Source organism: Copadichromis virginalis, linkage group LG7, assembly GCF_057382275.1.
Source record: "Copadichromis virginalis isolate Kocher_CV1m ecotype Utaka linkage group LG7, C_Virginalis_male_GT1.1, whole genome shotgun sequence".
Taxonomy (NCBI): Eukaryota; Metazoa; Chordata; class Actinopteri; order Cichliformes; family Cichlidae; genus Copadichromis; species Copadichromis virginalis.
The window spans coordinates 61,256,318-61,281,827 of NC_140624.1; the positions used below are offsets into that span (position 1 = coordinate 61,256,318).

The 25,510-nt window shown below is 42.4% G+C and overlaps 1 protein-coding gene and 1 pseudogene across 2 annotated transcripts in view; both read right to left on the reverse strand.

Annotated features, from left to right (window-relative positions):
• necab2 (N-terminal EF-hand calcium binding protein 2) overlaps positions 1 to 3,382 on the reverse strand; it is a 153,956-nt gene extending 150,574 nt beyond the window's left edge. For both annotated transcript variants that reach the window (XM_085464585.1, XM_085464584.1), the window contains exon 1: positions 3,011 to 3,382. In XM_085464585.1, coding sequence (XP_085320711.1) covers positions 3,011 to 3,337 — 327 coding nt within the window. In that variant the 5' untranslated portion in view covers positions 3,338 to 3,382. The remainder of the gene's footprint in view (positions 1 to 3,010) is intronic.
• A 954-nt stretch (positions 3,383 to 4,336) lies between these two features.
• The window catches only part of LOC146706422 (uncharacterized), a 55,974-nt pseudogene continuing 34,800 nt past the window's right edge, over positions 4,337 to 25,510 (reverse strand).

Below are 25,510 nucleotides of genomic sequence, written 5' to 3' on the forward strand. Positions count from 1 at the left end.
TTTAAGGCACGTTTTGTTAGAAACTATAACTACTAAAACATACGGAAGGAAAAGAAAGTGATTCTGTAGGAGGAAAGTGCTTTTACTGGGAGAATAGGGACTCATTTTCAAAGGTATCCACAGCGGCTAAGAGAGACAAGAAAAGATAGATGTTAAAAGGACGTGTTATGTTCATTTCCAGCTTCATATCTTTATTCTTGACTCTGCAGTAGTTGCAACTGCATGCACAATTGGGGTTTTTTTAATCCTCTTTTTAAAAATTTAATTCTAGCCTAAAGCTCCCGTGTTCAAACACTCACTAAAATAAAATGAATAGCTTTCTTTTGAATGGCTGCCCCTTAGAAATAAAAGATTGTTGGAGACTGTGCTCACAGCAAGATTTATATCCCTCAAATGAACAAATCAGGGATGGAAGCTCTCACTGATATCATATGGACCTGGGAGTAGAAAAAACTGAGTTTTCAGGGAGATCTGAAGCCTGGCTTTTGGATTACAGTGATTAGTTGCCCATAATCTGACCTCGTGATATAAAAATTTTTTGGCCATGTTTAATCTTAACTTACACCATGCATTATGTGGATGGGATTTGAATGTGTGAAGTAGGCATATTTCTTTTAATCACATTTGAGAACAGAACTGCAGAAATATTTATAAATGGTCTTCTGCAATAACCTTTGCAACTGCCAGGAAAGTTCTAGACTTACTTCATACTTTCCCCAATAACGCTTTGTGTAAATGTCAAAAGAAAGATTTCACTGTTTAAATCAGAATCTATTAAAATGGATGAGCAACCATTTTGATTTCTTCATGGTCTGGCTATTTTTGAAGCAAAAAATGACAGCCGTTCTCTGTTTCCTGGTGCTATAATGCGAGGATTTTATGCTTTTCCTTATCATATTTAGCATATTTTCTCACATTAGTTGAAATAAATGTTAATCAATCCATTATATGATTTGTAGACTTAGCGGAACAAATAATGAGTTTACAGTTAGTTGCAGCCTTAATTTTAAAGGAATCTAAATAGTGTGGTCAATAATCATGAATGCAATTTGAAAACTTGAGAAAAGGTCCCACTTTTTAGTGCACAAACTGATATATATTGCACTTACAAGCATGAGGCATGTTAAACTCTAAATAAGTGGTGCATTCACACAGCATTTGCAGCCATCTCAACAGGCCAAAGAGAAAATCATTAACTGCTGAGACGAGTGGCGTTCCAAATGACAAGCTGCTCTGCATTGTTCTGCTTTCCGGCTGCACCCTGGGGTGCACTCAACTCCACAGAAAAAGAGCCAACTCTGGAGCTACTGGAAACAAACAAGCTTGGAGAGGAGGCAAAGTGTTGCGATGAAGAGGCGGTGTGTGCGTGCGCGTTTGTGTGTTTTTGTAAAGAGTCGTAACAGAAACACAGAGTGAGAAGAAAACGAGCGACAGCAGAGGAGAGAAGATCCGGCAAAATAGAAAAAGAAGACAAAGGCAGAGGAGAGTGTTGCATCCATCTCTAACCTTATCAAGAATGTAGGTTTCTGGGCAGGGGGAGGGGCAAGAAGGATATGGAGGAAATTAGGTGAGGAGAGAAGGGAAGGAAAAGGAAGAGACAAAGGATGAAAGGAATTTAATGAATAGCGAGAAAGGTACAGTGGGGTTAAGATGCAGGCGAAGACTTGAACAGTAAAGGAAAAACAAGCAGGCTGAGGATCTAATGAGGGAAGCGCTGACCGCAGGCACATGCGCACGTGCAGAGCAATCACTCAAACCTCTTTGGTCTCGACTTGTTCACCACAATAATAACTCTGGAGTCAATAATATTGGAAAATGAAGAAACGATTAACATTTCAAAGTTGAAGACGTTGCAGAGGACTCAAGAGAAAATGCCAGAATGAGTTCATAGCTGATATCAGGAAGTCAGCCACTCTGAGAGAGTATGGCACATTTCTAACAGGGAGTGAGAGGGTGGAAAAAACAACAATCCAACAGGACCTTTAATCAGAAAATGAAATATGAACACATACATGCATATACAATGAAAACAAAGCTCTCCTCAAATATAGATATGACTGCAGCACAGTTTTATTGTTTGCTTGTTCACTTACAAACACTTTTACTGTAACATCTGTCTTAGCGGACAGTTGCTTGGCTCAAACTCAGCAAACTAGGTTACACCCCTCACAACATCCTTTACACACAAACACAGACAGAATGAGTTTACTAGGGTTCTAGGATACATTGGTGCACTGGTCTTGATCATAATTAGTTTTCCATGGACCCCCTTCTTTACCACCCTATCAGATTATTTAGGTCTGGGTCAGGATTTTGCAGAAGCTGAACTACTTTCTCTCTTTTTTTTTTACCCTAATAAAGCAGCATCATCAGATCTCCTGGGGAAACATTTACAGCCGCCAAGATGAAAAGTAACCCAATAGTATTGATGAGTTGACCCAAATCAGCACTGCGCTAAGTGCCACTTTTAATGCAGGAAGGCTGCTCAGTTATTAGCTGTCTGATAACAGAAAGGTATTACATCAGGAGTGAGAATACTAAGCAGTGGCTGTAAGGAATGGATCAATAACAATATGGTAGTAAGACTTTCTCATGAATAATTAAATAGCAGTCATAAAATTGGTGTGAGCGTAGCTACTGCACGTTGGACTGACAGTAAAGCCAGGAGTAAAAGTAAAGCTGCCTCTCGACTATAAATGCATGACTTTTATTGGTGATGAAGAGGTGAACAAAGACGCATAAGAGAATATTGCTTAATAAGATGCAATAAAAGTACAGTGAATTTTTTGGATGGGTCATTCAGGAAAGATATGGAAACTGAGCTCAGCGCGTTGAGGCTGCTCCCGGGCTTCCACATTCATCACCAAAGTGTCAAATCTTCCGCCTACTCTACCAAGCCACGAGTATCTGCGCGTAAGTGCGCACTGCACCGGTCCGTACGCGCTGGATGTCTTCATACCCAGCAACCACCCGCCCTGCACCCGCCAAACCGGTGCATTTCCATACTCACATCCAAAATAACGGAGATGCCTCTCCGCGGTTCCGGAGCGAAGAACTGCTCCTGAGCCACGGCCACCTCCTCCTTACTGGAGGCGTACTCCCGGCTGGAGATGTTCTTGTTGTCGCTCATTTTGGTGACGATCCAGCGGACGAGCCCGTCGATTCCACCGGGCTGGGCGCCGCTGTTTCCGGACTGCGCTGCCGTTGCGGACTCGCTGTCCTGACCGGCTACGGGGTTCGGCTGCTCGCGGCTTTCTTGGGCTCGAAGTTTGGCTTGTTCTTTGTTCAGCAGTTTGTGGACTCCGTCCCTACAGTAGCGCGCTGCCTGCTCACACATCCTTTTGCTGCGGAGCGCTCATGCTGCGCTCTATGGGGGGAGAGAGAACCCCCACCCCCACCCCAGCTCCCCTCTTACATCACAGCACCCACCCCAAATCACATCCACCCCTACAGAGCTACCCTATCTACCCATACGTGCTTGTAGGCGCTGATATTTAACAGCTTTGGAGATTTAAGTGAGTTTATTACACTTTTTATTTTAGTGTTATTATCAACGCTTTCGTATTTACAAGTGCTAAAATATCTCGCCTCCACTGCTAATACTTTTCTTACAGTGTAAAAACACGGGACTATTTTTTCATGGTGTTGTAAAATAGCAAAGTTGCAGATCACTTTGAACTATCTGAATCTGACTGGAGATCGTGGCACAGTTTATTCCTTCCACAGTGACAACAGGAGGTGTGGGCCATCAGTTATGTGTGGCAATGGGTGGATCAGAGGATTTTCCTCATGGAGTAAAAAGGAGTCATTAGCGGATCAGTGTTATGTGACAGCTCTAACCTTTGGTAATGAGCGACTCCCCCAGCTTTGCCCTTTCCGCTGTACTGTTGTCTTCCCCGTAATGTACCATGTGTTTAACAGCACGCAGGGCAGTCTGGATGAATTCAGTCACATTGCAAAGTTAACAAACAGGTTATCGCGATTACCACAAGGAAGTAAAGTCAGGTATGTTATACATCTTGCCCCATCGCTGGAACATAAGAAAGGGTCAATCACTTGACACGATTGCCCCCATGTGGTAAAAAATGTGCAGTGACGTGCGTGGGCAAGTTTTATATGCAGGATGTATTGAGTTAATTATTAAATATTAACCAACAGATTTGTGACAGCTAGTTATTTAAATCACGCAAATACACAACACATTCTGGCTTGAACATTTTGGCAATTAAATGAGTAACATTCTACAGAAAAATAACAAAACATATAAACATCCAGAAATTAAGGCCTAATTTCTTAAGTGCATTCATGTTTACATCTATAGTCAATCTCTCTGCATGTGCACATGTCTCTAAGATACCTTAATACCCTTCAGATAATAAACCCATGAGTAGGGCCTCCCGTGGCCCTCGGAGTGCCGACTGGAGATGATCAAGCTGTCTGACCATGGTCCTGGAGAGCCGTCTGGAGGAACCTCAAATGACACCAGGATTTTTTGGGTCTCTTCGAATTGAATGTTGCGACCTCTTTTGACAGTCAAATGGGAGTTGTCAGCCTAGACATGAGCAGGGTTCAAGTTACATCAAATCTGAATAAGAGACGTGTAAATGAAACATAAATTGAATCGAAACATTTTATAGATGCTGAAGATGTGAAAGCTGCATCTAAGACAAGCAGGAGCACAATTTGTCTAAACATAAGCCAGGTTGCACCACTCTGCACACTGCAATCTGTTCCAGGCTAAATTTAAATCATCTTGCTCCGTGTTGGCAATGCTGGCAATGAACTCAGTGTAAATATTTAAAGGAAATAAGCCTTAGTAAAGCATCCCTATTTTTAATAAGTGTATTGGCTGCCTGCAGGCTGTTTGTTTTAGAAGGTTGTAACCATCTTCAGCTTTGTTGATAAGACATTTTTAACTTTCACTCTTTGTTCCGATTGTCTTATAGTGCCGACTTTTGTAAATTCTACTTGCTCTTTACCAGAAGAGAGAACGTGGTGGTCTGCAGGAACACATTCTTGAAGGGGATAATGACGTTCCCAGCGGCTTTGTTGCTGAACAGGCTTTGAGGTTTGGGCGGGGAGACAGAACCCTTGTAGGGGAAAGATGTATTCACCACCAATTACTGAAGATAGCCTTAGCTGGCCTCTCATTTACCCCAGCTGATAAGGCTCGAAACAGACCTCCATACTGGCCTTTGAGCCTGAAGGGAAAACTGGTAATGCGCTGACATTCTTGTCTACAATAAAGGCCGGACGGTCAGTCTGTAGGACAGAGATAACACAAGGTGTTTCCATGAGAGCAAGTAAATCAACTTTTTGTGTTGACGAATTACAGAGAGCAGATAACAAGGAAGCCTCGGTGATGAATGCTGACACTGACCACATGTACAGTACTGTTGATAGAATAAATGTACAGAAAGGGAAGAAAGGGCTATTGTTTTTCCACTTTTTACCTTGCAGCAGTACTCGGTTGTGAAGCGTGAGTAGTTGTTAAACATTACAGTGACAGAGTAGCTGCTGCCCAGCAAAGTATTGAAGTCTACAGATTGCTCTGGTGGTGGGGGCAGAGCTCTGAGTCGAAGTGGCCCAGCTCATTGCTGAACAAAGTCAGACGGGCAGTAGATTCACCTGGATGCAGAGGCATGTAATGAACAGCCAAAGAAACCTGTAAAGAAAAGACACACACACATTATGCCCGTAAGAGTCACACAGTTTTTTTTTTTAATGTGATGGCAGATGTACTCATTATCTACCTTGGATTGTCCTGGCACACTGGGCTGAAGTTGGACGATGATGCCACGACATTTACACTCAGTAGTAAGGCAGGCTGTCTGGGTCAGAGGGTTCTCTACTTCAATAGTGGCCAAGGGCACCTGACAAACAGGTCTCCCCAGCTTGATGGTGGACAGGACTCCTGGAGATGTTGCCTTTGAAGATAACGAGGTAGAACAAATACTCACCTGTCTCATCATTAATGAATGTCACCCAAGGATGAAGATAAAAGGATGATGTGAGAACAAGGCTAAAAAAAATAGTTATCCAAGTCTGGATGTGTATGCTTGAGTGAACCTTGGTGTTATACTGTCCCTCTGTGTATGTTAAAAAAAAAAAAAAAACATGTCGTAGTCCCTCTTAGCATGGGCAGGGACATTAATAAACTTGATTTCCTTGAGGGACACTGTAGCATCTGGCTTGTCAGGCTTCATTGTCTCTAGACGAACAAGGAACCTGAGAACACAGATGAGGACACTCATGGCTCTGTTATACATCTGTTGCATAATTTGCCAGGAACTATGGATTTCTATATTAGCACCGAAAAAGCTTTGCTTAACTGGGATCCTTTCCTACACTTTACTTTTTATTTTCTACAAGAAAATTTCAACATGTAAAATTTTGTGTGTCCATCTCAGTTTAGACAACACAGTTGAAACTAGTTGGTGATTTAGCTGCTAAGGAGAGAGATATCACTTAAGAGCAGCTCAAGTGTATATAGTTCCCGACTAAGTGTTTACCCCTGGTGCCTAGAGAGCCAGTTGTGCACAGGGAGCAACACTGTGTGGTGAGTTTTAGCAGGTAGCTCATGCCCAATAGTGTTCTCTGCCAAAGGAGGATCGGCAGCTCCCTGCAAGGTGTACAGCACGCCTGCCCCATCAGGAAAGGCAAAAAAGGCAGATCCCTGAGGCAAGAGAAAGGATAAACAGAGACTAATTAAATTGTTATAGTTACATAGATAGTGTTATTATCTGTAACCTTTTCGATATTAAAAAAGTATTAAATATACCCAGTTTTTCAAATAAATGATAGATTCTATTTAGATGATGGCTCTTCTACCTGGTGTGTTTTTTCCAGGAGCAGTCATAGTCATAGATCGGTAGAACTCCAATGCTTGCCCTCAATGACAGGTTTGATGGTGCAACACTGGATTGTGGGGTTGGGGACAGACAGGGTCTGTGTGTGGGAGCACTTACATTACAAGTAGTATTTGATATGTGAAGATAAACTCATTATATCATCTTGTTACATTGGATGTTGTCAGGGAGAGAAATCTGATCAAGCGTAGGGTTTTATCTCAAACACAGAAATTAATCTTTGCATTTATGATAAAATCAGATTGCCTGTAACTCATTCTCAAGATAACATAACATGAGAAATTTCCTAAAGCCTTTTCTCAGAACTACTCAGCTAATTGAAACTGACTAATAGTTTTTACAAATCCTTAAATCTGTCAGCAGCTGCTGCCTGTTCCAAATGAGCCGAATCAATGTCTCTCATTACCTGATGCTGGCCTCTAACCAGGCCCAAGTAGTCACAGTGCTGACAAGGCACCTTTTAGATTGTATTCCCTCTGGAAAAGCCTCAAAATCAATACCCAGATAACTAATCTTTTAGCTTTGCTGAGTGTAAAAAGCTTTCAGTTATGCTGTTGTATCTGTGATACATTCAGAATAAAATCATCATCAACTTAAAACAGCAAATATGTTATTGTTTTCATCATATTAGTCAACACTGTACTTTTCCCTTTGGCACAAATACAGTGCAGAATGGTGAAAAAAAGAGTCAAACCTCTTTGCTAGTGGAGGCCGCGATGCAGGAGCCAGTGACACAGAGGCAAAAGTCGTTTGGAAAGGGAACCTCCATTCCTGGACAGATATATACATTAGGTGGCATGATGCATAACTCTGCAGGAAAATCCTCTGTTTTCCACTTAAACCTGTTAAGGAAAAAAGCAAACAGGCAGAAATATATGCAGCTATAATATGTGAAGCATTGTGATAACTGCAGTAACACAATATTGATGTTTCTGAGTGAAGATGTGTTTGTCACTGCTGTCTAATCTTACTGGGCACCAGTGTCACCAGTATTCATCGTAACATTCTTCTTCCTGATCTGGGAACGTTGGGACTACAGCTCCAAAGTAGCTCTCTTCTAGCTGGACTTTGACATCCTGGTAGTTTTACATGAAGTAAATTAAGACTATATGATATACAGAGCTAACATTCTTGCTTATAATATAGCATATGGCATATATAGCAAGTCCTACTTTGTTATAGTATTACTGTCAACATTCAGAATTCATTAGAACTTTTCTCTTTCTGTTTTAAAGGAACTGTGTGAAAACGTACTCCCGATTAGACTTTCGACTACATGATTACAGTATCCAGGGCTGGACTGGGACAAAAAAATCAGCCCGGGCATTTTGACTAGTGACCGGCCCACCATGGTATTATAGGAAAAGCCATAAAACCTTTATAATAAACTTAAACCTACACCATCCTCCCTATTCTGGTATTCTAAACAGTACTTAGCAAAAATATAAAACAACCTAATTTATAATTACATATACCTAACTAATAGGGTTGCCAACTCCCAGCAAAAAAAGAAAAGAAAAAAAATAGGGAACCACTCCCCCACCCTCTGCCTCAAGATGCTCAATTGACAAAACCAATTTTAATTTAATGCACGTATAAAACAAATGCACAGAAATCTATTATTTTTCTCCAGTTATTAAATAGATTCAACATCTTTCTTCAGCAGAATTGCAGACTTCATAGATGGTACCTTCCCAAAGGAAAGAATACTATAACTTAGGGTATATACTAGACTTAATATTTACTGAATACAATAATGGATTTCTATACATTTTACATAATATGAAAACTTTGGTTGTAAGATTCAGATAATTATTTATTAAAAGCTAGACATTTTAAATGAGAATAAGAAAGAAAAGTATTTCTTTGTGCCCCCCTCTCCCTGTTAATGCCCTACCTGCCCCCCTGGCAAAACTTTGCTAGACCCGCCCCTGCACAGTTACCAGCTGTCAGCTACCTAAAAAAGGATCCTGGTGTTATTTGTCTCTCAGAAACAGTTCATAACTTCCCTTCAACTCGTTCATGTCACCTAAAAGGTCAACCTGTTTCTCCATCACCTGTTCAGCTCTGATGATTCAGTAAGGACATCTCCTGGTTTCATCTTCATGTTTCCCTCTCACCACATATACAAACCGACATCATGACCGGCAGCTTTACAGCTGTGGCTCCAGCAAACATCAGCTGATACTAGAAATTAATATTAAATAAATTCTAACAACAGCTGATCAAGCTTAAACGTGCTGCTGTTGTTTAGCGCGACATCCGCCGGTTTCCTCTTCCTGGCGCAGAGAGAAAAGCCGATCAGCTGATCATTGATCAGTTTCATGATTGAATTAGCAACTTTCTAGCTGAAGTCGTACGTGAGAAATCACGTTGCTTTTCACCTAAACTTTAAAGTTCGACTCTGGGCTGTAATTGGTCCAGCCCAGAGTCGATCATGACCAACTGGCCAATCCACTACTATTCATTTATACCGTTAAAAAAAAGAAAAGAAATAAAACCCCATCGGCCCATAAAAATGAAAAATCACGAGCGCCCACCGGGCAAATGCCCGGTATGCCCGATGGCCAGTCCAGCCCTGACAGTATCTGTATTTAACAGGCTACCTGGCAGGAACCTTGGATGGTCAGCAGGGGGTGCAGGAGTCCTACAAACTTCAGCTCAGCAGTGAAGGGAGGAACGCGCTGATGAGGTGAGAAATGGATCTGAACAGCACATGAACCCCTGCTCAACTTCAGCGGCAGTTCACCTGCTGGACTGAAATATAGATCCTGGAAGACAGGGTGACATTAAGTGTTGCTTTAGTGTCCCACTGTTTATGTGTGCGTTGTCTGTGTTGTCTGTTTGCATACCTTTTGATTAACTGGTTTATCTGTGCTGAGCATCAGGGTGCACGAAGGCTACCAGAACCACCTGCTTTTCCCCCTTTTGACCCATTTTCAGAGGACCCAGTTTCACCTTCTTTTGCCTTGGATCCTCAACTTCCAGCTAGGACATAAAGATATCAAATACATATAGATTTTGATATATTTTAAAATCAAATTATGAAGTCAAATGGAGAGGCTCAGCAGAACATAATTAAGACAGTGAGGAAGGAGAAATCTAAAAGTACAACATCAATACAGTGATCCCGTGGAAAGCTTGATGGTATTAAAACTGTATGTTTCAGGTTACGCTTCATTCATATAAATATATGTTACAATATTACCCCAAAACTTCCCTCTTAACCCAGTTTCATTAGTGGTGCATATTCAACCAACGTTACTTACTATTGCACTCATGTAGTCTTTCTCCCCTTGATCTCGATGCCTTGGCCAAGTATGTCCACCTGTTTCGTGACACAGCTGTCTAAGGTGAAGGAGGGTTTCATGATACTGACGTGGCTCACTTATCTCCATTAAACCACCAGCCGACAAAACATCTGGCTGGAAGTTCATCTGAAGGACGTCAGTGTTCTTGAACTGGCACTGGAGGCTGAGGAGTGGGAAGGCCAGGAAGTTAGTTTTAGACTGTCAAAATTTTTGAGCTCATGTATTGTTAATACATCAAAAACTGAGACCGTTAATTACAACATTAATTAATTGGGATAAGAAACAGGAAATTGAAAGACTCTATTGTTTCTGGATCCTCCAGGTGACGTAGCTTCCCTGTTGTGGGAAGCTTGGGACAAGATTATGTGACAAGTAGCTGCAGCCACTGTGAAGTGCATCAGACATCAATTATTCAGTTACTGGAATCAACTGGAAAAAAATGTGAATGTGCATATGTTCCAATTTAACCACTATCCAAATGTCATGCATTGTGTTTGCTGCCCTCTATGAAAGGAATTAAAGACCAGGAGTCGGTCCAGTCAGAAAAGGTTACCAGCTAACAAGCCAGGCAAGAGTGTGAAAACAGCAGCATTTTGAAGAGCCTTTGCTTGAAGAATCTTTAAACTCTTTAACTGTATAATTTAATGAATGAATTGTCAAAAAGTGCTCATTTGAAAGTACCTAAAAACATATTTTTGGTCCTTTTTTGTTTGTTTCTTTGTTTGGTTGCTTGTTTTTTAATTAAACTGTCACAGTGAACTGCTAAATTTGAATTGACTGACACTGAAACAGGGGAAAACCAAAGACTGGACACACCCGGTGTGCCTTTCGTCTGTGCTCCTTAACAGAAGGAGCACATGCCAGGACAATAAAAGAAGTACTTCCCAAAACTGAACTTTGTAAAGGAGAATTTAAGACTGGGTACTGCAGCCTTTTATATCAAAGGTAAATGTTGGCGCATGCTTCACCTAATGAGATAAACCAAGAGAGGGATGTGCATTACAAAGAACTGCTTAGAAAGAAGAATTTGATATTGTCACAAGTGACAGGTTCAAAATGTTTGCAGCTCAGCAAATCAGAAAATAAATCATTCAAAACTTAGTTCTACTAGATAATCTATTTTTAAGGTCTCACTTGAATATGGTAACGAATACGATTACAATAAAAATGATCACCTGAAGTGTAAGGTGTTTTCCTTTTTATTCTTTTCAATAGGTAAATAAGGGTATACTCCAGTAACATCACACTCTGCCAGTATGAATTTTTATTTTGGACTAAATAAATGTTGCTGTTCCTTTAAAGCACATTACCTCAGTAAAAATCCACACTAGCAAATGCTCTGGTGAAAAAAAAAATAGCTTCAATGCTAGCTTGTTGTGGTTTTGTAACCAACTACTGCTGCAGTGCTCTGGGAACTGTTAGTTCTAAGTTCACTTCTATAATGAATCTTGAAAACTTGGACACCAGAAAATTAAAGGCGGATTGCTCTGAAATCCCCACCTGTGATGTGTCATGTGACTGTCATGTTTTAAGTTCGCATTTAAAGGAAGCTGACTATAAATGTGGCTATGTGCTCATTTCATTTGTTTCATTACAGTGTGCTGACCTTCCCAAAGTCCAGAATTTCTTGGTGGTTGGGGACAATGTTTTTGAGGCCCCCCCTCATAGTGAAACAATGTGACTTCTCTTCACCCTCGCATATCCTCACAGGAAAGTGTGAAGGACACTACTAATGGCAACCTGCACCAAAAATTTCACAACAAAATGCTATGAGGGAGAAAACAAAGCTATCTGTATATATGAAAGTATTTGAATTTAATTAGGTTCAGTGTCATTAACCTGTCTGTTGGGGGGGCACTGTGCCAGCCATGGGCCACAAAACACATTGATGAAGGAACCACAGAGAAATGCAATGGGTCTTCCTCTCCATTCACAAGACTGACGGCCTATTCCACTTTTTGTCCTTCACAAGCACATGAGCACAATTCAAAATAACTTACAGAGTTCAATAGAATCACTCTTCAAAATAAACGTAACCAATAAAAGTAAAATAAGAAAATACTAGGAGAGCACACTGATCCCTGCATAAAATAAGGTTTAGATTTATTATGTCTGTATGTGTGTGCGGGGCTCAACTATATTTACCAACAAGCAGTTCCCCAAAGGCAAGGTGAGGTCTGCCGAGATAGGTGAGTGGTTCTCTAGCAGTGCCCACACACTGGAAGGGAACAGACAGTGATGGGTTCTCAGTCACAAAAGTCCAGAATGACTCCACTGCATCCAGCTGCTCAGCAACATATTCAAAACACATCTGCAGACAAGGACAAAGCAGATATTCATACATGACTATCACTTCAAGAAAAAGATGAGGAAGAGGTGTGAGACGAATAAAGATGAAGAAGAGCAGAGGAGTTGTGACAGAAAAAAAAAGAAAAAAAAAGAGAAATAAAGATTGACTAATACAGCATACTGTGTGAGATTGGGAGAGATACAGTATATTATTAGACACAGTCATTGCTGTAGGGACTGAAGCTGTTTCACTGTGCGAATTTCTATTTTTACTTGTCTAAGGAACTTGGAAAGAAAAGCTTCTGGACTTCTTTAAGTTGCTTGAAGACGTTTCACCTCTCATCCAAGAAGCTTCTTCAGTTCTAGGGTCAAATGGTTCTGTGAAAGGGAATAGGGTGAATCAGCTGTCTATGGTTGTATGGTATTTGGAGTTATAAGTATTTATATCTCATATGTGACCATTTCTAGGTGTTAGTTTGGCATTATATTATTAGGAAAATGAATATAGTGACTTTTGATCACATACAGTTTATGATTACTATGAAAAAGTATTTGAAAACTATACACCAGCCTGGTTCCATCATGTAAAATTTCAGTCTTTCAGTCTTCTACTTTTTTGATGGTTTACCTGTGGTGAAAAGCTGATATGAGGTCCACTAGGTGTCCACTCAAACCTCACCGCCTGGTTGCTGCTGTGGTTGGCCATTGCAAAACCTTCTTGGTATTTAAAGTTTACAGTCACCAAAACTCAGCACCTCATAATTACCTGTGAAAGATAATGTGGGCATTCATGAAAGGTTACAAGCTTCTGTTTTACTAGATTACAAGACTTACAGTTCAAACGATCTCTGTCCTCCCCTCTGCTCATACCTTCTTCATCATCTTTCTGATCCATGACCTGCTGATGTTTTCCAGAGAGACGATTTCCAAATAAGTGTCTCGTTTCACTTGTATTGTGGTATCGCTCCGCTGGTTGTCCTTCACTTGCAGTGAAATTTTCACCTTGACACTCAGGTGTCTGTCAGAGCAGAAGGTGATCTGGAACTCCACCTGTTCATTAACATTCAGCGTCAGGTTGGCTCTTTGCACCACATTATGCGCTGGAGAGGAAAAATGTCAAAAATAAGAAATCGCTGTGTTTATTGTGCAACATAAAAATGGAATATTGTTTTAAAACTCAAGCCAAATGATAGGCTAAAGATAGATTCAAGTATATTTTCCATGCAATAATAGAAGTGGAAAAAAACAGAAGAAACCAAGTCAACATCAATATATTAAAATAACTTAGGTGTCAGTAAAGAAAGTATACTGGTTTAAAGTGTACAAGTGAACACTGGAATATGATGAGGCTAATTAAGAGTTTTTGTACTCTAATGATATTGTCTCCAAATTTCAGTCAGGCTTCAGGAAAAAACACAGTACTAACACTGCCACTATGAAAGTGATAAATGATATTATTGTGGCACTTGATAAGAAATTGTACTGTGCGTCACTCTTTATTGACCTCTCAAAAGCTTTTGACACTGTTGATCATGCAGTCCTAAAAAACAGACTGCTCAGCCTTGGATTGTCAGAACATTGCATTAGCGTGGTTCTCAAATTATCTGAAAAATAGAACCCAGTGCATTAAACTTGAAGGTCTTTGTTCTAAATTTGTTGCTGTCCACAAGGGGGTGCCACAGGGCTCAGTTTTGGGTCCCCTTCTGTTCCTTTTATATATCAATGACTTGGGTCAAAATGTCTCAGACACAAATTTGCATTTTTATGCTGACGACACAGTTATTTACTGTTATGGATCATCTCTTGCTCAGGCCATTGAAACTTTACAGAAAGCCTTTGTTGCTTTCCAGCATTCACTTATTCAGCTAAAATTAGTTCTCAATGCTGACAAGACTAAGCTAATGTTGTTTTCCAAGTCAAAGAAGGTCCCGGAGCCTATTCCAGTGGTGTCCACCCTTGAAGGAAATGTCATAGAGATAGTTCATGAATATAAATACCTTGGTGTCTGGATTGATGACTCCTTCACCTTTAAACCACATATAGAGAGACTAGTAAAGAAACTGAGACTTAAACTTCGTTTTTTCTTCCGTAATAAACAGTGCTTTTCTTTTGCAGTAAAAAAACGTCTTGTCACTGCAACCTTTTTATCTGTGTTAGATTATGGTGACATTCTGTATATGAACGCTTCTTCTTCATGTCTTCTAATGTTGGACACGATGTATCATGCTTCCTTGAGGTTTATTACCAATTGTAAATACCTGACCCATCACTGTGATTTGTACTTAAGAGTAAAATGGCCTTCTTTGGCCATTAGAAGACAGGGGCATTGGTACACTTTTATTTACAAAGCTATGCTTGGATTGCTGCCTCCTTATATTTGTACTTTGGTCACAAGGACAAATAGTGGTTCTTACTCCTTGCGCTCAAATGATCAGCTGCTGTTGTCTGTTCCCCTTGTCCGCACAGAGCTGGGTAAGAAAGCCTTTGTCCACTCTGCGCCTTTTTCATGGAACATGTTACAGAAAGACTGGAAACTAACTGAATTGTTGTCTTTAAATGTTTTTAAAACTAAACTCAAAGGCCTACAGGCTGCCTCAATAATGTGTAATTGTTTTGTGTAATTTTAACTTTGTTTGTTCGTATGTATTTGTCTTGAAATGTGCTGCCTCTTGACCAGGACTCCCTTGAAAAAGAGGTCTTTGATCTCAACGGGACATTCCTGGTTAAATAAAGGTTAAATAAAATAAAAATAAAATTAATTACTATTATAGGTTTTTCACATAGAAAGGCTTACCCACTAGTTTTCAGTGCATTTGTTGAACTAAAATAAGATTAAATTTGATCTAAAGTGTTGCAAATAGTTCAGTTCAGATCACCATTAGATAATACTGAGCAGGCAAACTTCACTGTCTAAAATGTTGGTGATTCAGTGAACAGGGTTGTATTAAAACTGTTTCAGCTTTGTTTTCAGAAAGCCAAAGTAAAATGACTGTAAAAACACACGGTTTTCATAGGCTGGCTTCTTTACTGTGCTGTTGCTACTCTGAATAATGTACCACAGTGAACAGGCCTTAATTCTGAACCTCAGTAATAACACTAACAATACTTAATGGGAAGGGAACAAGGCACAAATTAAAGTAATATTAACCTCTTTATTTGTGCATGAGCTCCTATTAATTAATTAAATGAAGAGGAGATGCAGTTTATTGTAGGCAGATTCGAGCTTTACCTGAGGGAAGCTGTGTGGAGTTAATGGAGATGTTATTACTCCCAAGACCAGCTTTGAGGTTGAACACACCATGTTTATCCAGCATGTCAATCTGGACCTACACACAATTTCAGAAAGTACATTTATTCACAAAAGTCTACCAAGCCTGTGTTACGCTCATGAGTGTGTTGTAAAGATTTCATGTATTTATATCTTGGTTTTCTTGTATTTAAAGCAAGTAAACAGATAAAAAAAAATTGTAAGAACTGAACTCATCTCATCTCACCTCACCTCGCACATTTCCATTATTTAACCTTCCTGCCTTCTTGGGACCTTTTTGTGCCACTGCTATGTGTTAAATGGCTGCCATTTCCACTGTGTTCAGTGGAATATAACCAAACTTGCCACAGGATAGTTTTTACCTGTCAATGTTAATATTCCAGTGTGAATTCCTTAAATCAGCCTAAAATGGCTGAGCAGCAGAAATCCCCACACCCATCACCCTGGGGACCATTTTCTGCCCATTGACTTCCATTATAAACGCTATTTTTCAACCCCAAATTATCATCATATGATTTTATTTTTTCTTCTTTTCTTGGATGTCAATGAAGACTCAGGGCCTTGAAGTTTTAATTTTTAAATTGCAAAAAAAATGCAAAAAAAATAATGGCAGGTCAAAATGTATGTTGGTGCCAATCTTTGGTCCATCTAAAGGCCTACTTATAATGACAATCACATATTACTTCAACTGGTTTTTTGTGGAAATATTTAGTTTCGTTTTTTGGTTTTTGGGGCTTATAACACAGGGCGCTCATGTAATAACACTGGGATTTGAAGGGTTAAAACAACGAAAATATAATTAAAACTTTACATGAATATTTCAGGGAGAAGTAGTTTTACAAGGTTGGCTAATTTAAAGTGGAATAAAATATGGATATATGGTCTTTTTATGGCGTGGCTGAGAATGGTCCCTAGGGTGATGGGTGTGAGTTTTTTAAAGGATGGCAGGAGGGTTAACAGCACCAGAGACAGTGTATGTCTACACCCAACAAGTACCCAGCCTGAAGTGCAACACTGGGCCTCCTTCAGTGTTCCTCAGAGCTGGCCGTACCGCACAAACACTGGTGCCTTATCCTAGAAGCTCAAACTGCAGCACCCTGTTCCTAATGGTGGGTGTCATTCTGAATGCAGCAGAGTAAAGAAAGCATGAAGTCAGCAGGAGCAAACAAGAGATGCTACTACTAAGTAAGAGAGTGCCAAGAGAGGTGACTATCCATAGGAAGAGTAAAGACAACACCACAGTAGCAGTCACATAGTTGTTTACCTGCTACTTTCCTCCACTTGGGCCTCAAACACAGCACTGTGTAAGTGCTGTGTTTGAGGTGTGAAGGTAACAACAGCAAAGGCGTACCACTGGCTGGGAAAGCTCAGTGTTGTTGTAGGCATATCACACACCTCGATTTGTCCAATTAACTAAAAAATACATTATCTTTTAGATGATTTGATCACATTTCTTTATACTGTACCACAATGAGAGATAGTCCTGTAAACATTTATCCATGAGACTTTAAATGCCTCACCTTGGGCCCAACACTTTTGATGGCTAAGATGAGCACACAGGGAAACTTGCTGCTGTTGGCGAGTTTGAAGCAAGCTTGGCTGGTTTGAATTTTGTTGAAGGTAAATCTGTTTTCATCCTGTACAAAGAGGGATTCAGCATTGCAAAACTGCTCAGAGGAAAGCTGGCTACTTCTGGGGCACAGATGGTTTTCCTCAAGGATGGAGGCCATGTCTAACACTATGCCTGGAAACAAAAAGCGAAAACAGAGATAAATTATCCGTTAAAGCAACAGTAGTCAAAGAGCAATGAGCTTAAATTCATTGACAAATACCATTTTCATTCACTTTTACTTTTGATGTAGAGCCCTTTAAATCCGCCTGCAGTGAGCATAGAACTGACTCTGGTCAAGTTCACCAATCAATTGAGAATTGATTGGTGAAAATGTTTGGTTACCAGGCTAACGGTGGTTCCTTGAAAAATGAGCACTGTGTTGTCAGAAGGAATTTGCATATTTTAATGAGACACTGAGGAAGCTTTCAATGAGAACAAAAATAACAAAATTAATCTAATTTAATGTCAAACAGCACAATCAGTGGATGGACTGTTTGCTTGGTGAAAAAAAGAGAAAAAGGAAACACCAAAGACAGTTTTGGTGTTTAAATATTTATATTATAAATATTTTACAAAACAATTAGAAAATATAATATATAAATATTTTTGTGATCAGATTCACAGACCTTTTCAAAGCACACTTTGATTTGATAGTCATTAACAGGAACTATGGGGTTGAAACCAATTATATTAATCGTGGCTCAGTTTCTGTAATTACAGTTATTGTTTTTTCTAATATATCTCAAAATCACTTTTTCTTTTTGTCCCTTGTTCTGCTGTAACAAGCGTGGGATTAAATAAAGACCTGCGTGTGATGCTGTGAAATAGTGTTTCTCTTGTGCAAAAACTCAAATGAGTTTGATCAATTAAAACACAAAAAAATCAGGACTGTTTTATGATTATTCATGATTTAATTACACAAGGCTGAATAATCTCAAAATGACAAACAGTGCAATTATGGCCAAAACAAATACACAGGGTAACGTGTTATCCTCCATCACTGCTGTAAAATTCACCAGTAGTTTCTCAACTGTAGAAAATTCTGGAAAGACTCTTGTGGCGCTGGAAAGACTAGACCTCCCTGAAAGGTTTTTTCCTGTTATTGTGTTAAAAACAAAACAAAAAGCCCCAAATTATTAGGATTACATTAACACTTAATCATTAACATTATGAAAACTATAATGCTTCAGCACTATAAACTTCTTTTCACGGACAACGGGGGAGGTATTTCAGAGTTAGTAGTGGGTCAAAATATCTCTTCGTAATTAACTAACTCATCAAATCTCGGGAATATACAATTTTGAAAGCCCAGAAACTATATTATCAGACAAACCTTTTTGACAGGAGAAAAAAAATTAATAAACAAATGTTTGCATGAAAAAAAAAAAAAAAAGAATTCTACTTAATGACAGCTAAAAGAACGATTTAATTACTATACACTCATGGGCAGTATATATCTATATCTATAATAAAAACAATTCAATTCAATTTTATTTATATAGCGCCAAATCACAACATAAGTCGCCTCAAGGCGCTTCATAGATACAGAGAAAAACCCAACAATCATATGACCCCCTATGAGCAAGCACTTTGGCAACAGTGGGAAGGAAAACCTCCCTTTTAACAGGAAGAAACCTCTGGCAGAACCAGGCTCAGGTAGGGGCGGCCACCTGCTGCGACCGGTTGGGGTGAGAGAAGGAAGACAGGATAAAAGACATGCTGTGGAAGAGAGACAGAGGTTAATAACAGATATGATTCAATGCAGAGAGGTCTGTTAACACATAGTGAGCGAGAAAGGTGACTGGAAAGGAAAAACTCAATGCATCATGGGAATCCCCCAGCAGCCTATGTCTATTGCAGCATAACTAAGGGAGGATTCAGGGTCACCTGGTCCAGCCCTAACTATATGCTTTAGCAAAAAGGAAAGTTTTAAGCCTAATCTTGAAAGTAGAGATAGTGTCTGTCTCCCGAATCCAAACTGGAAGCTGGTACCACAGAAGAGGGGCCTGAAAACTGAAGGCTCTCCCTCCCATTCTACTTTTAAATATTCTAGGAACAACTAGTAGGCCTGCAGAGCGAGAGCGAAGTGCTCTAATAGGGTGATATGGTACTACAAGGTCATTAAGATAAGATGGGGCCTGATTATTTAAGACCTTGTATGTGAGGAGCAGGATTTTGAATTCAATTCTGGATTTAACAGGAAGCCAATGAAGGGAAGCCAAAACAGGAGAAATATGCTCTCTCTTTCTAGTCCCTGTCAGGACTCTTGCTGCAGCATTTTGGATTAGCTGAAGGCTTTTCAGTGAGTTTTTTGGACATCCTGATAATAATGAATTACAGTCGTCCAGCCTGGAAGTAATAAATGCATGAACTAGTTTTTCAGCGTCACTCTGAGACAGGATATTTCTAATTTTAGAGATGTTGCGCAAATGGAAGAACGCAGTCTTACATATTTGTTTAATATGTGCATTGAAGGACATGTCCTGGTCAAAAATGACTCCAAGGTTCCTCACAGCGTTACTGTAGGCCAAGGTAATGCCATCCAGAGTAAGAATCTGGTTAGATACCATATTTCTAGGCTTTTCAGGGCCGAGTACAATAACCTCAGTTTTATCTGAATTAAGAAGCAGAAAGTTAGCGGCCATCCAGGTCTTTATGTCTTTAAGACATTCCTGCAGTTTAACTAATTGGTGTGTGTTATCTGGCTTCATGGACAGATAGAGCTGGGTGTCATCTGCATAGCAGTGAAAATGTATGCTATGTCTTCTAATGATACTGCCTAAGGGAAGCATGTATAATGTAAACAGAATTGGTCCTAGCACTGAACCCTGTGGAACTCCATAATTAACCTCAGTGTGTGAAGAGGACTCTCCATTTACATGCACAAATTGGAGTCTATTAGATAGATCTGATACAAACCACTGCAGTGCAGTACCTGTAATACCTACAGCATGTTCTAATCGCTCTAATAGGATATTATGGTCGACAGTATCGAATGCTGCACTGAGGTCTAGCAGGACAAGCACAGAGATGAGTCCACTGTCAGAGGCCATAAGAAGATCATTTGTAACCTTCACTAAAGCTGTTTCTGTGCTGTGCTGAGCTCTGAAACCTGACTGAAACTCTTCAAATAAACCATTCCTCTGCAGATGATCTGTTAGCTGTTTGACAACTACTCTTTCAAGGATTTTTGATATGAAAGGAAGGTTGGAGATTGGCCTATAATTAGCTAAGACTGCTGGGTCTAGAGATGGCTTTTTGAGTAAAGGTTTGACTACAGCTAGCTTGAAGGCCTGTGGTACATAGCCGATCATTAGAGATAGGTTGATCATATTTAAGATCAAAGAATTAATTAATGGCAGGACTTCTTTGAGCAGTTTTGTAGGAATGGGGTCTAAAAGACACGTTGATGGTTTGCAGGAAGTAATTATTGAAGTTAACTCAGAAAGATCAATTAGAGAAAAAGAGTCTAACTTAACATCAACGGTACTAAAAGTAGCTGTAGATAATATTACATCTGTGGGATGATTATTGGTAATTTTTTCTCTAATGATAAAAATTTAATTTGTGAAGAAGTTCATGAAGTCATTACTAGTTAACGTTAAAGGGATGGTTGGCTCAACAGAGCTCTGACTTTTTGTCAGCCTGGCTACAGTGCTGAAGAGAAACCTGGGGTTGTTCTTATTTTCTTCAGTGATGAATAGTAAGATGTTCTGGCTTTGCGGAGGGCTTTCTTATAAAGCTGTCACGGCTGCCGAGGCGAGCCGTGTGGAATAAATGAGGATCCAAGCGCAGGCAGTCGTAGAGGAGTGAAGGTGATTTATTGAACACAAAAAAAATGTGGACAAACAGCAAATGGGGCTCGAACTAAACTAAACTGGGAAACAACTAAACTACAGAGCACAAACCTGAATGAAAACGAGCAGAGGAGGATGACGATGAACAGCAGGGAGAAGACACGGTGGATACACAGACTGACACCGAGTAATACAGACGAACCGGCAACAGGCAGGAGAACACACAGGGCTTAAATACACACACACACACACCAGTAATCAGGGGATGAGAGACAGGAGGGCAACACAGCTGGGAGGAATCTGGGCTGACGGGACAGGGGAAACGTAAACTGATCACACTCACATACGACACGGACCTTCACAATAAAACAGGAAACTCAGATACATGGAACCAGACAAGACATTGAACTAAACAGACAGATTCACAAACAGATGGGGAGACACCATAGACAGACAGGTACAGACGCAGACTTAGAGGCAGATCGAAAATAACACAGAACTTAAACAATCATCATCTAGAAAATGATAACAAACTAAAAGCGCTGGGTCACCGACCCAGGACCATGACAGTACCTCCCCCTCAAGGGCTGGCACCAGACAGCCCAGCAGAAACGAAAAAACGGACCAAAACAAAACTGTCACGGATTGCCGAGGCAAGCCGTGTGGGATTGTAGGAAAGGACCAAAAAGGCAGCAGCTCTGGTGCAGGTGAGTGTTTATTTACAGCAGTGGGTACAAACAGCAACGGGGTGTGAACATGAAACCGAAAACCTAAACTGGGTAAACTAACAACACAAACCAGGAATGACGGTGCAGGGAGATCCGGGGAAATACACATGAAGAGACGCAGGGAGACCGAGAGGAAACAACACAGACGAACCAGCGATTACCAAGACAGAAAATACAACTTAAATACACTCAGAGAACACAGGGAGATTACACACAGGTGGGAGACACAGCTGGGAGTGATTAACATGACGAGACCAGGGAGGCAAACTGAAAACACTCACATAAGACGCAGACCTTCACAATAAAACAGGAACACACGGGGGGGGGGAACAGGGTAAACACCAATTAGAGAACAGAACCAAAATTGAAGAGAAAACACAAAACGCTGGGTCAAAAGGACCCAGGATCATGACAGTACCCCCCCCCCCCCCTCAAAGGCTGGCCCCAGACAGCCCAACAAGAAACAAAACAGCCAGAAAAAACAGAAAACAACCCGACCAGGGCGGGCGGCGGGGGCCCAGGAAGGAGGGCCCGAAGCAAAACAAAACCGGAGCACCAGAAGGCAAAAAGACAAAAACAAAAAACGAGTCCAAAACCAAAAGAAACGAAGCACACCAGAACACAGGAAAAAACAGAGTTCAAAACAGAAGAGCTCAGGGGGCCGACAGCACAGGAGTCCAAAACAGTTCAGGGGGCCGGCCGGGGGGCCGACAGCACAGGAGTCCAAAACAGTTCGGGGGGGGCCGGCCGGGGGGCCGACAGCACAGGAGTCCAAACAGTTCGGGGGGCCGACCGTGCGGACGGCAACGGCGGCGACGTGGACACAGTTCGGGGGGCCGGCCGTGCGGAAGGCAACGGCGGCCACTCAGGCGACGGCGGTCCGGACCAGACGAGGGTGAAGACACGGACGAAGCTGGACCAGACGAGGGTGAAGACACGGACGAAGCTGGACCAGGCGAGGATGACGAAGCTGGACCAGGCGAGGATGACGAAGCTGCAGCAGGAGGCTGGACGGGCCCCTCGGACCCTCCAGCGGAGACAGGAGGCTGAACAGGCCCCTCGGACCCTCCAGCCGACGAGGCATGAGGCTGGCGTGGTTCTCCGGAACCACCAGCTGACGAGGAAGGCTGCTGGACGGGCTCCTTGGGCCCTCCAGCTGACGTGGCATGAGGCTGGCGTGGTTCTCCGGAACCACCAGCTGACGAGGAAGGCTGCTGGACGGGCACCTTGGGCCCCCCAGCGGAAACAGGAAACAAAGGCCGGAGCGGTCCGTCGGACCCTCCAGCAGAAGTCATCACTAAGCCAGCAGTCATGGAGTCCTCTGGCAAACACGAAGGCAACTGGCAATGCACTGAGCACGGGCTCTGCACAGGCAATGCTGATATGGCGCAGTTCTCATGTAGCTGCTTAGACTTCAGGGGTCCAGAATCAGCTGGGGACTGAGACCTAGCCTCTGGGGAGGCCCTGGAGCGGCAAACTGTGCCAATGGCGGCTGAACCATGAAAAGCACCTTGAGGTGAAATTAAACTTTCTCCCTGCACGGAGTGAATGAGCGAAGCCGATGATTATGGAGCCAGAGCTACGGGTAGCGGGGGCACTGGAGCTACTGGGGCCTGCGCTACAGGCGGCACTGGAAACTGAGCTGAGGGAGGCTCTGGAAACTGAGCTGAGGGTGGCACTGGAAACTGAGCTGAGAGAGGCTGCGGGGGAGCTAACTGAGCTGAGAGAGGCTGCGGGGGAGCTAACTGAGCTGCCGGTAGCTGCACAGGCGATAAGCAGCTCGCGTTGACATCCGCCACACAAAACACAGCCCCTGAATGAACAGTCACAAAGTCTGGAACCGACACAGAGTCCTCACTCACCACAGCCAGCGAATTAGAAGTCCGAACGTCCGGCTGTGGGGTGGCGCGCCCGCGGTGCGATCGGCGTTTCTTCCCCGCAGATGGGGAGTCCAAAAAAGGCCCAGATGGTCAAGTTCAGGAGGCCGACCATGCGAATGGCAACGGGGCAGGTCCGGATGCCGGCCGCGCAGTAGGCAGTGGCGTGGAAGCAGTTCTGGGGGCCGACCGTGCGGACGGCAACGGCGGCGTGGAAACAGTTCTGGGGGCCGACCGCGCGGGCGGCAACGGCGGCGTGGAAACAAGTCCGGGGGCCGGCCGCGCGGGCGGCAACGGCGGCGTGGAAACAAGTCCGGGGGCCGGCCGTGCGGAAGGCAGTGGCGGCGTCCAGGAGGGCGTCCACGGTGGCGGAGATGCCCAACAAGCGGCCTGGCAGATGACCGACGATGTGGAGGTGGTAGTAGGGGACCTGAAGGCTGCGTGGCCCCTGCAGCCCCAGGCGAGGCGGAAGCTGAGGCTGGACCAGGCGAGGCGGAAGCTGAGGCTGAAGCTGAAGAGGAGGCCACTGCAGGTGATGCGGGAGCCGGACCAGGCGAGGAGGATGAAGACGAGGACGCTGGAGCCGGACCAGACGAGGAGGATGGAGACGAGGACGCTGGAGCCGGACCAGACGAGGAGGATGGAGACGAGGACGCTGGAGCCGGACCAGACGAGGAGGATGGAGACGAGGACGCTGGAGCCGGACCAGACGGCGGTGATGAGACTGCAGGCGGTGATGAGACTGCAGGCGGTGATGAGACTGCAGGCGGTGATGAGACTGCAGCTGATGGCTGGACGGGCTCCTCGGGCCCCCCAGCTGACGAGGCAGGACGCTGGATGGTAGGGCTGAACGATATATCGCATTTGCGATAATATCGCGACATGATCAAGTGCAATTTTCTAACCGCAAAGGCTGCGATTATACTCTGGACATGTCCAAATTCATGGGCTGCATCCTCCTGAGGCCGCATTTGTAGACCGATTACGTCACAGCGACGCGCCGAAGGCTGTCCAAATTACTACCATATCCCAGAATTCATAGCGCGGCACAGCCAAACTCCAGTTTCCAGCAATGGCGGCCACTACTAAGTTTTAAAATTACTCATACTAATCTTTCTGGGTCACAAAATAAACTTTTAACATATTTTCAGGCGAGAAAGTAGTTGTGTAAACATCAAATATCTGCTCGGTTTATCAAGATATCCCATATTTGCAAAAGTGCTTTGACGTTTTCAGAGGCGTCTGCTACCCACCAGCTCGACAGCTAGCCGGGAGCTCGAGGGTTACTGATGCGGCCGAGAACGGCACAACTCCCGGCACATCATTTTCAGATCACCGCGGAGTTTCGCTGCTCGGGTTAAACGTAATATATAAGTCACTTAGACAACCTAAAAATGTTATTGTTGGGCTTTTTTCAGTGTTTTGTTTGTTCGTGAGTAAATCAGTTTGGCTGAGATTAAAGTTATTAGATTAGATAAAATAAAACTATTAATCCCCCGGGTGGGTTCCTCCTTGGTTTTCACACAGCTGACTAAACGTCAAACAGAAAACTTATTAAACAGAAGTATGAGACAGTCGAGAATTTACACCAGTGTCTGGTTATATTTTAGATAGCAAGAAGCAGACGGCCGAGTTTAATAAACTCCACCGAGACAGCGGTGACACTAATCAGAACTAGCCTTCTGATTAGCTAATCAGAAGGCTAGACCGTCCAATTTCACGCCTTTAAATTTTAAAGGCGTGTTTGTGTGTGTGTTTA